At 32.5% G+C, this 12,460-nt stretch overlaps 2 protein-coding genes across 2 annotated transcripts; both read right to left on the bottom strand.

The window, feature by feature from the left end:
* Positions 3,065-7,470, bottom strand: LOC105170765. The gene is made up of 8 exons (XM_011091672.2): positions 7,072-7,470; positions 6,752-6,870; positions 5,133-6,119; positions 4,740-5,037; positions 4,209-4,374; positions 4,010-4,121; positions 3,423-3,634; positions 3,065-3,274 (listed from the first exon to the last, which is right to left on the bottom strand). The coding sequence occupies exons 1-7, from the start codon at positions 7,444-7,446 to the stop codon at positions 3,517-3,519; spliced, it is 2,175 nt and encodes a 724-aa protein (XP_011089974.1). The 5' UTR covers positions 7,447-7,470; the 3' UTR covers positions 3,065-3,274; positions 3,423-3,516.
* LOC105170883 lies at positions 7,464-8,914 on the bottom strand (the record flags this gene model as incomplete). Its single annotated transcript, XM_011091807.2, has 2 exons — positions 8,648-8,914; positions 7,464-8,030 (listed from the first exon to the last, which is right to left on the bottom strand). A coding segment is annotated over exon 2 (366 nt), but the record flags the coding sequence as incomplete, so codon positions are not given.

Here is a 12,460-nt window from a genome sequence, read left to right as displayed (position 1 = left end):
ACAAGTTTCTTACGGTGTGGCTGTTTCCCCCCCCCCCGCCCCCACCCCCCTTTTTCACTTTTTTAATCTTTATTTTTTTCTTTTTTTGTTAGGTATGGACAATGAGTTTTTTTGGATGAGAAGTTGGGGAGTTCATATTGTAATTATGTGTAGAGCAATCAAATTGAGTAATTGTTAGTGTTTAATAAGTGTTTTAATTAGTAAGTGAAGAATACAAAAATATTATAATTTATTGAATTAACATCATATTTAAAAAATATTGGAAATTTTTCTAAATATTTAATATTTTTAGTGCATTTTTCTTGTTGAGATACTTATTTTCTTATTTTGCTTTTTTCGTAAGGCCAAGCATGTGCTAAATTTTTTCATAAATAGCTAGCATTGAAATTTATGTATAAAACGTGCATGTATTTGGTCTGACTTAAATATTATACTGAAATGATTGCCCATCTAAAATTTATACAGAATAGTTCTGAGTTTTGAAAATTATTTTATTATTATATTTTTAAAGTAACGAAATGAAGATGTCGCAATATATCAAAATTGTTGGTTATATAAAATTTGTATCGTTTTGAGGTAGGACTGCAATTGAAATATTTATAAAATTTATAAAAATAAATAAATAAATAAAATCAAAATAGAAAGGGTAGAATGGAATTTACCCGCCAAAAAAGATTTAAGTACATAGATGCTACTTGGTCACATTGTCTACCATTTTGCCGAGAAATGGAGTGTCTGTGCTACCTACGCCACCACCGGTTCGTCCTGCACATTGCCCTTAACATCGCCCATGTCCCTGCATTCTTCTGTTGGTTTCTACAATGCTTCGCATAATTAGTCCAAAGCGGCCAAAATAACAAAATCAATAATGTCTACATGACACTGAGAACCGATTAACGCTGCCCTAATTAGTACGTCCACTCATCGTACGATCAAGTCATGCATTGTCACCCTATGTTTTCCAACCCAACCAACGTTTCAGAATCATCAAGTCATGCTACTATTGGTTTCTTATATTTTTAAATACAAATTGATTTATTATATTATTCAATACAATTAAACACTTCTATGTAAAAATAATTCATCCCTAAAGCAAATTGATATTGTGTGGGAATTTAATTTGTGATGAGAACAACTAACACTATTTTCATGTATTACCAAAAGAAAAGGAATATTAGGATAAAGATTCTCGTATATTTATAAAATTTATCACTAACAATAATTAAAACAGGAATTTACATAAAAAAAAATTGTTACTTTATTAATATTCTGTGTTATCATGATGATCCTCATCGATTGGTCCGATGGTGTAAAATATAATTTGAATTTTTATAGATACTCAATTTCAATTATATTTATAAATATATTTAAAAAAAAATTATTTACAATTATTATATATGTATTGTATAGCACTATGTATATGTGTATGTATATATGGCCTTTGATGCAAGTCAAAGGATGCTTTAGTTCGGAAAAATCGCTACCTATGAACGCGACATTACAATTTGATTTGCATGAATGCCACGTCGCACGCTATATTCTGATTGCAGATCAAAAGAAGAAAAGAGGTGCTACGGTGGAAACTACATCACAAACAACTGTTTTGTCCCACCAGAGAAAAGATGAAAGATTTTTTTTAAGAAAAATCATTTTTTTAGGAGAAAAAAAGAATTCAGTATTTCTCATACCATATTTCTCAAATATTTATTAAGGACTGGCAATTTCACATTGATATAATTTACTTTCCTAATACCTAATAATAATATTAAATTTACCCAAATATAATTTTCATAAGTTTGTACAATTTATCATTATTAACGATATTTGTTTTTACTGATTGTTACTATAAATTTATCATTATTAACGATATTTGTTTTTACTGATTGTTACTATACATACAATTAATTGTTTATAATAATCATTTCATACATAATTTTTACACTAATTATAGTGATACACAACTTTTATGCTGCAATAATCACAATTAGAATAAATTACAGCGATTTTCCTAAAACTTAGCATAATTATGAATACCTCTTGCTGGTGAATCATTGATATGTGATGATATTATATTATCCTTGATTGAAGTACGAAATTATAAATTTTTGCACTTACACTATAATTTTTTTCTAAAAAAGAGACAAAAAAAAAACACTTATTTAAAAAATTCGATGAAGTGAATGAAAATTTTTAAAAAATTATACAAAAAATAATTAACAATTTAATTCATAAAAAAAAGTAAATAAATCACAGATATTAATACACAGAGTTATTTTAGTAAATTTACATAAAAATGGATGAAAATCTAATAAAAACTAATAAAATAAGTTAATTGTTATACGACTCTTAACATCATAATATTATTGGTAATTTTTCAGACAATGTGACAATACTCGTAATTACACCAAATCTCGAAGGTCATTGTAATTTACTCAAAAAATTATTATACTAAAAATCATTAATATGTTAATTAGCATTTAATATTGGGGTTTACACTCTCTTCCCCTGAGATTTGATATAATTACACATAGATCTCATGTAGTTTAAAATATTACATCTAATACCTCTAAAGTTTGTTTATGTCTAACAAATAAATCCCTCAATTAATCAAAATTTATCGAATTTGCTGATATTAACAAAAAGTCAGAAAAATATTTATTTTATCCATCAATTGATTATGTATTACTAACTTATTGCAAGTAAAATAAATATTTTTTATAACCAAATTAACTTCATCCTTCTTCACATATTAATGCATGTGAAAATGTATAATTTAATCTGAAACAAATGTTTTAACTTGTAATAAATCAATAATCAATCAATCAAATGTATATATCAATCTGATTCAGTTTTTTTGTTAATATCAATAAATTCAAAGAATTTTTACTAATAAAAAGACTTATTTGTTAGACGAAAGCAAATTTCAAGGTGCTAGATGTAATTTCTCAAACCACAAGGAATTTACATGTAATTACACCAAACCTCAAGAGATGAAAGTGTAACTATTCCTCTAATATTTAAATATATGAAATTACATGACGAAAAATGATAATTTCTGGTGAAATTCAAGAAATTTATTCACATTAACAGCCATCACTAATAGCCAATGACTTTGAGGTGTCTGATGTACAGCAGTAACAAGGTTAACAAAAATATTACAGCAGCGGTAACATTTTCTCCATTGGGTAAAAGGACAGTCACTTGAGATAAATAAATAAGGTGATTTCACGGCACAAATAACTCTGATTTTAACAATATAAATCAGAGGTGCCATCTGCAAAAAAACAAAATAAATCAAATTTGTATAGTTATTCGGAAATTGGTACAACAAAATGGATAGATATCGTGATAAGATCATAATTACTATCACTTATTATAGTAAAATATGAGAGAGAAGGGGGGGGGGGGGGGGGGGGGGTTACCTAGTGGAACTCCAGGGGAAATTTGGATGATTCTACTACTGTAATTGTGCATTTTGAGCTATGTATGTATGTAAATGGGGTATTTGTGGTTGTACTAGTGGATGAAGTAAGCTCGGACAACCTCAACAACAGGGGCACCACACATGGGACACTTCAACCTCTGCTGCACCAAATCTTCTGCGCAGTTGGAACATGTGCACATGTGCCCGCACCTAAATCATTATGAAATAAATGTTTCTGGTAATCAACATTGCAAGATGCAGGAAGGGACAAGAAATCAAGGAAGAAAATCAATCACAACTCAACATGATGAATTGCTCCTGATCATATAATTAAAACATACAACCACTTGTCAACTATATAATAATACGTGTGTGTGTATAAAAATAACATTGTAAACGTTCAAAAGGCCCGTACTAACTTTAAGTTAGACTCCATACTCCAACAAAACAGGGTCGTATCCGCTAAGAATTGCAAGAAAAATGGATTGTTTCTTTAACAGGGTTGCTATGCATTTCATTGAATTATGTTTTAAACAATACATGCAGTTGTAATGATATATATATATATAAGAATTAATTCGGTACCTGTAGAGCAAGGAATCAATTTTGCTATCCTGGCACAGGCAGCAAATTCCTTGCCTTACGTACTCCCACTGAGATTCATCGTGAAGCCAATCACCTTGAGCTTCGACCGCATCTGATAGTGCCATTGAGAAGGGTCAAACTCATAATCATGGAAACAACTGAGATTTCACAAAGGAAAAGTCTCCAGTCAAAAGCTCACCTCTTGAGAAAACTGACCGATTTAAAGCGGCAGAAACCTCTTGGCGCACCGAGCGCTGCAACTCTATTTGCATGCCCATGCATGCTTCCAGCATACTTTGCATGTTGTTCATCCTCTGCTGAAGCCTTGCCATGTCGATCCGCAACTCATTGATGACCTCCCACTCCTTGTAATCATAATCAGAAAGTGAAGTTAATGAGTTGATGGTGATAAGGACAGATTTGTGGTACCTAAGTAAAAAGAGACTAATCCGCCCAACAAAAGCCATTGTGCATGAGAAGCTTATGAAAACAAAACTTCGACTGGTATCGTGGCATATATGAATCTTAAAACTTTAGGCCAGAATTGGAGGGTTCTTGTGCTGATAAATTTCTTGGTCAACATTTGGTCTGAAGTTAGATAACACTCAAACTCCTCTGACCAAATTTATAAAACCGTCGTAAAAGTCTCTTACATAAGCCAATAAAACATGCAATAACCGAATAAAAGCAACAATAAGAGTTAGTTGAATCAAAGAACACCCAAGCTTACCGTTCCCAACTGCTGATTCGAGTTGTAGTGTGGCCAATTTGTACTCTGTAATTCCTCATCCCAATGTGGCTCGGTGAAAAAGTTTGAGGGAGCAAAGGGATTTCTTTCAGCACCATCAGATAGAGTCGAAGTTTGATCACCATTTAATTGTTGCTGGTCTTGCTCGATCAAGGGAGCTGGAGATGTATCATCAGGTTCCCAATCACCAGAAGCACGACCTAACCTTTCCGCATGGGACTGTAGCACCTGATTTAAACTCTCGCGGAAGCTACTACGAAGTAGACTAGAGACACGTCTCCTGAAGTAGAAAAACTTTAATTAGTAGAAAATTTACATTTAAGTTGTCAATTAGTGCAGGATATCTTTTGAGTCTAAATTAATCAGATAGCCTACCGGCTGAAAAGCTCCCTAAGTTCCATACTGTGAACATTATCATCATCATGGGAATAAAATGAATCGATTCCTCCACCAGATGCATCAATCTCTCCAGAAGGCATATCTAGCCAGCTGTCAATAGCCTCCTGCAAATCATTGCTTGGCCAGTCTCCATGTGATTCTTGCATCTGATCTTGCACATCAACATTGTTATCAGATATTTCAGTTTCCACAAACCATTGATTGACAGAGGTTTCGTGCCAACTTCTGGCCGTCTCTTCTCCGGTACTGTCACCCCATTCAGTAAATGCAACAGTATTTATCTGTTCCCAGCCACTGTCTTCAATCTCGAGTACTGGTTCTTCCAACTCTTCCACTGGAGCTGAAGCACCTTGAAAATCAGATTCTTCATCCGCTGGAGCTGAAGCACCTTGAAAATCAGATTCTTCATCCGCTGGAGCTGAAGCACCTTGAAAATCAGATTCTTCATCCACTTGAGCTGATGCACCTTGAAAATCAGATTCTTCACGAACATAAATTGCAGCAGTCCTACGTTCATAATTGTTGTTATGAACTTCAAGGGGTTGACTGTAATTTTCAGATTCTGACAATGATTGATCGGTAGTGGGGGAATTGATCTGTTCTCCATGTCTGCTACCAGAAAATACAACATCAGATAATACTTCTTGCTGCCTTGCTTCAGTTTCCAAATCTGGCTCCTCTCTACTACCAGCACTTTCAATACCAAATGACAGTTCTTCCTCACTTCTTTCATTGTCCAAAACAGTATACTCTTCTTCAGTTACTGGTACTTCAAGCTCCTCCCGACTCCCGTTTCCATCTGCAGCACTTTCCAAGTCTGATGTTGTACGAATTTCAGTAACTCCCTGTTCCATGCATGTAGACTCTGGTTCCCTATTAACTTCATCATTAAGATAGGAACCAGATTCAGCACTGTTCACTGAAGTCGAAACAGTACTGTCCAACTTTGAGAGGAAGCCTTCCCTGTATAATCATATCATGACACCATAGGTTTATTAGGGAAAAGGGGGCAGCAAAGATATTATCCATATAGACTTATTACTCAAAGGCCAATTTCAATTTAAATTTACCCACATTAACAAATGAATTCAAACTCTGAGCTGCTGCAAAACCAATTGAAAATTTTTAGACCAGATACTAGAGATAGATCATAAAGAACCTATGTGTTTGAGTATAAATTATAACTTTAAAATAAGCATTGAAATCTATTCAGCATCTTCCAACACAGAGATTCTGTAACAATCCTAAATTATTTAACCAAAAACTTACTGGTCTAATCCAAGCCACAAGAATGAAGTTCATCCAAAGAAGTGAACATCCCCTGGGTGTACAGAAAATTCAACTGTGAAATCTAGCCCATGGTGGAATATAACTCATCCCTCACTAGGCATTGCATCTAATCTTAGTAATTTTGAATCCCTAAAGATTATGAGTTGAAGAATGGATATGTTGCAAAGGAGCACGGATAGGGACAAAGCAGTAGGAACAAAATGTTCAGCAGCACAGAGGCTCTTAACAAGAAAAAGGAAATTTTTGACATAGAATATCTATTTCATGTTGGGGCCACAAGTCTGCATCATATCGTTTCAAGTTACCTGAGGTCCGAAACGGTATGTCTTTGCCTCAGCAAACCCAGCTCAGTTGCAGCCACTGAAGATGGTCTCTCGTCAGGGACCACTTCTTGATTCCGTAGGAACCTACCTCTAAGGAGCGCCTGCAAAGTCGTTTCAGATTAATCAAGGTGAAAGATATCAATAAATAACAGAAGATGATATAATGTAATTAGAAGAAAATGTCTCGATGAGACGCCACATAATGAAATTCACGAGCATTTCCAGTGAGATGGAAACAACAATACACCGAGGACTTAAAAGAATATCTAATATGGAAATGTATCCAAATGATAACTTACTACCTGAATGCGATTGCGATGAGCGAAATCTGAGACTGGTCTCTGCTCCGATAAATCCAGAAGTTCCCGTTTTCTTTCACCCTGAGCCCTCAGAAGGAGATCAAGAAGAGTCTGTCTACCGCATAATCTTCGGATGGGCCTTCGCGCACTAATCTCCGGATGAGTGATTACTAATCCATCACGCACCTGCTCGATTTGAGAGCCAGCTTCAGCAACTCCATCTCTAAGTGATCCACAATTGTTTCTTTGCTGCGATGTCATCTGCACCCATTCTCTGATAATTCTCACCCTTTCACATTCATTCTCACCAAGCCATTGTCCTGAACGGTTGTTTATACCAAATCCATAAGATGAATGACCCTTAGAACTACTATTCATCCATTCTCGAAAAATTTGAAGTCACTAGATTGCTCCGACATAATACTGTTATTATCTTCATGCTCCATCTCCGAACCAGTGAAGCCCTGATTCTCAGAATCATCAGAAACTTGAGAGATATTATCCCCATTCTCGCTTCCTCGTCCAAGAGACGAGGAAGTACTTAAACACTCAGAATCTGAACCATTTCTCTGTTGCCTTGACCTATAAGATTGACTCACCACATGCTCACCCTCAAGCTCCCGCCACATTCGCAAGAGACTGGATGCCCGGGTGCTAGGCCGACCATAGTCATCATCCCACCTCCCCGACACTGGCGACTGGGACTCACCAAAGAACGATGGACCAAAAGCCGATACATTTTGCAAACCGGCAACAGCCATTTTTAAAACCTCTTATCGCAGTAAAAAAGAAGAACCACAACTACGATAATTGTCTAACACATCCAACTGACCAGACAACTTAATGTAATTATCCAGAAATTATTAGTATTTGCAGAAAACTATATCAAATCATTGTAGCCATGAATCATCATCAGAGATCCCACTTTGCACTCCAAAGCCAATACAAACATCAATCAGTGCCTGCAAAAGACATTGAAAAAATCAAAATCGGTGTTGCTTGTATTCAAGTACAAGGATCAAAACATTCAAGTCAGATTTGGCGACGTTCACCAACCCCTTCCAAAAGGGAAATCTAAAGATGCTTACAAAATTAAACAATTAAATAAGAAAAAGAAAAAAGGTAGTGACTTGCAGATCCATATTGTCCCTGACAAACGACAACTCACCAAAAGGGAAAAAGGTGAAGAAATGCAACTACCCCAACAACATTCGAATTGCTAACACTTACATCATCGAAAACCAAGAAACAAATCCAAATGGGTTCAACGAATAACTGTTAAAAATTAGTTAACTTCACCCAAAATCTTCTTCCCTCCATAAAACCCCACATCAAAGTCAAACCAAAAGACACACAAACTACTCAGAGAATGTGATTGCATATATAGATTCAACCAAACCAGTATAAACCACCATCGACTACATTACAAGAAACCGACACCAACTCAATCAAACAAATACTTACATAGTACATCATCATCAAGAAAAGCAAACAAAATCCCACTTGTTCTTCACCAGTACATCACAAAAGAACCTCCAAAACGTCACAAAAGAAAAAGGAAGGAAAATGAAAATAGTACCTTTCTCAAACTACTATCCACCCCAGTTCTTGAAGTGCGGTGCAAGAATATGAGTAATGCCCAAGAGAATCAGGTACAGAGAAAAATCAAGAATCAAGAGAGAGAGAGAGAGAGGAAGAGGTGGGATACAGAGAGTAGTAAATAGTAAGAGCAAGAGATAAAGAGAGAGAGAGAGAGGAGAGGGAGGGGAAGAGGCGCCCGCGGCGCCATTTAATTTATTCAACCCATTTTCACTTCGCAAATTTTGCCGTAACTCTAACGTCTATTTTTCGAGAGAATTGATCTTTTTGACAAACAATTAGTGGCCGCCGCGTGTGAGCAGTCCCATTCTTTGGAAATTACAAAAGCAACCCCCAGACTCTTGAATATAACGGTAAAGCCCATTGTGGAGTGGTAGGTATTCTCTGCTATTGTCGCGTGTCGACCGCACCATCAACATTTTTTTGGCAGTAATATGGATGTCATGTCGAAATTTCTGTAGTTGTAATTTGATGGTTAATGACATCGTCGCATCAATTTTTTATAAAGTTAAAAATATACTTCAACATATAAGTTAACTAATTTCTTCAACTTTTTAAATTATATTTAATTAATAAATTAGTTTTCTTTTTTTAATGTAATGTAATGATTTATATATTTTACTTTTATTTATAATATATTTTAAAACGTAAAAAATTATTTATTATATGCACACAAGAACGACGTGTCATAACAGCTAGTTATAAAAAAAAAAAAAAATTCTCTCAAACCCACTACTCTATTTTTCTCTCTCATGTTCTCCATATGTTTTGCCCTCACAGACTTTTGTAATTTTGATAAATTTTATTGCAATTAATTTTTCTCTCACATTTTCTATATTTATTTTTTCTTACAAATTTTTATATTTTTAATAAATCTAAAATTGTATTTTTTTTTTCTTTCTTACTTTGCCGCACATTTTTTTTCTCACATACTTCTTTCTTTTACATCACATCACTACATTTTATGTCTTTTTATAATTTTTTTTATTTCACACTATAATTTTTTTAAATATTCATGGAATTTGCATGCAACAACAACTATTATGAAAGAAAAAAAAAAAAGAAAAAGTGATATTATTACAAAACTAATTTGTTTGGGTTTGGGACACCAATTCTTATATTAGTGGCTCAATTATTATTACTCCACACGACAACTTAGAATAATTCAATTCACGTCTTTGTTAAAATCATCGCCCTGTAGATTTTCAGACAAATAACGCTTTCAATTAATTTTCCAAAAAAGAATCATTACTATAGTAGAAAACTATTAAATTTATTATTATAGTATTCAATAAATAAATCAAAACTACTGTTCAAAATGGATCATTAAATCATTTAAACTCTAACTCGTTAAGCAAATGAATCAAATTTCTTAATATTTTTAATTCCATGAGATTTAAAACTTGGCTCGATCGGTCTCTTTTTTATAAATATTATTCATTATATCAATATATAAAATTGAAATCAGAAAAAATATAAGCACCCCCTGATATATGGGTATGTGAACAACACCCCTTAAAAAAAATATTAGCAAAATATAATCATGTCTTTTTTAAAATGATGCACAAAATATTTATTTATACCGTTGATTAAAGTTTACGTAAATATACAGTTTTATATATATATATATATATTGCTTATTCAAATTAAGTAATATCTAAATTTAGATTTAAATTTTTAGATCCAACAGTTTTTAAATAAAGACGTAAAAGTAGCTTTATAATTTTTTTTAAATGCATGTAAACACACACATAAATGCGTAAACGGTGTATTTGCTTCATTTTTTTTAAGAAAAAAAGGGAATAAATTGCTCTTGTTCCATAAAAATGCTCATTTACAATATTTTAAAAAGATAAATTGCATTTAACACAACGAAAATATAAAAAATACATTAAGTAGTAAAAAAAAGTAAATAAGCAAATAAAAAAGTATATATTATTAAGTAGACATAGATATGCTCATACTTATATAACTCGAACCTGCAATTTCTTAATTGTACAACCCTCTCATCCTTAAAATCAAGAACAATATATACATATTTATTGTCCAATTTACATATAAAATTCCACAAATTTGAATACTTGACAGTTAAGTTCTACAATTTACATGAAAAAAGGTAGAATTATAAAATACATCAGCTTTCCACGTATGGACCAATGTTGAATATACTAATAAATGTAAGAAAATTATTTGATTCCAAATTTAAATTGTTCTCAACGGCCATAAATGATCAAAAAGTGTCATCAACGTTTATCCTATTACAACTTTAATTAAGTGAGCAGCTTTAATATTTATATTCATAAATTAGATTATGCTGATAATCATGTCTAATTAATTCGTCTCAGGGAATTAATTTATGGGAAAAACAAATGGTAATGCCGATGGTCTTAATGATTAACGAGTAATTAAAAATAATAAGGAATTAAGAAGGTTTATATAAGTAGGTTGACATAATTAGCCATAACCTTAGCCAAATTGTTGGTCTGCCTTTGGACATTATTAGACGTTGGATACCATGTAATGATGATGTACCTACGAAAATGTACTTTGCTTGTATGATTAGGAGTAGGAGGAATAATGAGTAGAAACATACTCTCAATCTATAATTACGAAGACGTCTTTATTTTCTTTTTTTTTTTAAAGGAAAATTTAATTATATTAGGTTTTTTATGTATTCGCCGTATTGTATATAATCTTCATAAAAGTATATTTAAAAGAATATTTATTAAATCAATAAGGTCTTGTTTCAATGATAAAACGAAGGTCTAGCCCATAACTTTCATTCAGTAAAAAAAATCAAATTCAACGAGTGGATAACTATTTATTTTTATAATAATTTCTTTTTAATTAGTTTATTTGTTGTTTTCCAATATAAGATTTGATTAAAAATTATTGACGTACTTAATTAATTTGTAATCTCTTGATGCATTGAATGTTTTACAAGCATAGCAAAAATTAAGCATAATTTATAATTATATAAATAAAAAAGAAATCAATATTCTAAAGTATAACTTTAATATAGCATGGATTTGTTTGTTGTGATATGATGATTGTGAATTGTGAATGTGAGAGAATTATGGGGTGCTGGCCCTTCATAAATAATAGGGATAATTATACTTCATTTTTTTAGGTTTGGTGTAATTATATATAAATTTTATGTGGTTTGAAAAATTATATTTTAGCACCTTTAATGTTTGCTTCCATTTAATAAATAAGTCCCTTCGTTAATCAAAATTTACCGAATTTGTTGACATTACCAAAAAATCGAAAAAAAGATATATACTTATACCCAATTGACTTATTATTGACTTACAGTAAATAAAAAAGATATTTTTATAACCAAATTACCATCATTTGTCTTCATGCATTAATGCATGTGAGGAAGTATATCTTTACCGTTATAAGAGTAATTTAGTCCAAAAAAATTATTCGACCTGCAATAAATTAGTAATAAGTAATAAATCATGTGCATAAACTACTAACCAATATACAAGTAAACCTAAGAAAAGACGATTCATACATGATATATAGGTGTGCGGTATGGTGTAGTTGATGTTTGTAGATTATGGCAAGCGTGCATGTCCCCATGCTGACATATATGTTTGTTGCAACAAAGACAAAAGCATAAGTTTGGGAGGAAACTTGTGCTGCATTAGGTAATAACCTATCTGTCAAATTATCCCTTCTTAGGCTTAGGTACATGCACATATGATATATATATAGATAAATGATTTTTCCATATTTCTTTTACCTACTGATGATCACTCTTGTTCATATCAAACTTTTGGGACAA

The sequence above is a fragment of the Sesamum indicum genome, linkage group LG9 (genome assembly GCF_000512975.1).
Source record: "Sesamum indicum cultivar Zhongzhi No. 13 linkage group LG9, S_indicum_v1.0, whole genome shotgun sequence".
In the NCBI taxonomy this organism is placed as follows: Eukaryota; Viridiplantae; Streptophyta; class Magnoliopsida; order Lamiales; family Pedaliaceae; genus Sesamum; species Sesamum indicum.
This window is presented reverse-complemented; position numbering and strand designations above follow the sequence as displayed.

Excerpts from the sequence above, each read along its gene's own strand:
- LOC105170765 (XM_011091672.2), bottom strand. The coding sequence starts at position 7,446 with ATGAATAGTAGTTCTAAGGGTCATTCATCTTATGGATTTGGTATAAAC. Across the intron at positions 6,871-7,071 it reads CTCATCGCAATCGCATTCAG|GCGCTCCTTAGAGGTAGGTT; the intron begins GTAGTAAGTTAT and ends ACGACTTTGCAG. Across the intron at positions 3,635-4,009 it reads ATTGATTCCTTGCTCTACAG|GTGCGGGCACATGTGCACAT; the intron begins GTACCGAATTAA and ends ATAATGATTTAG.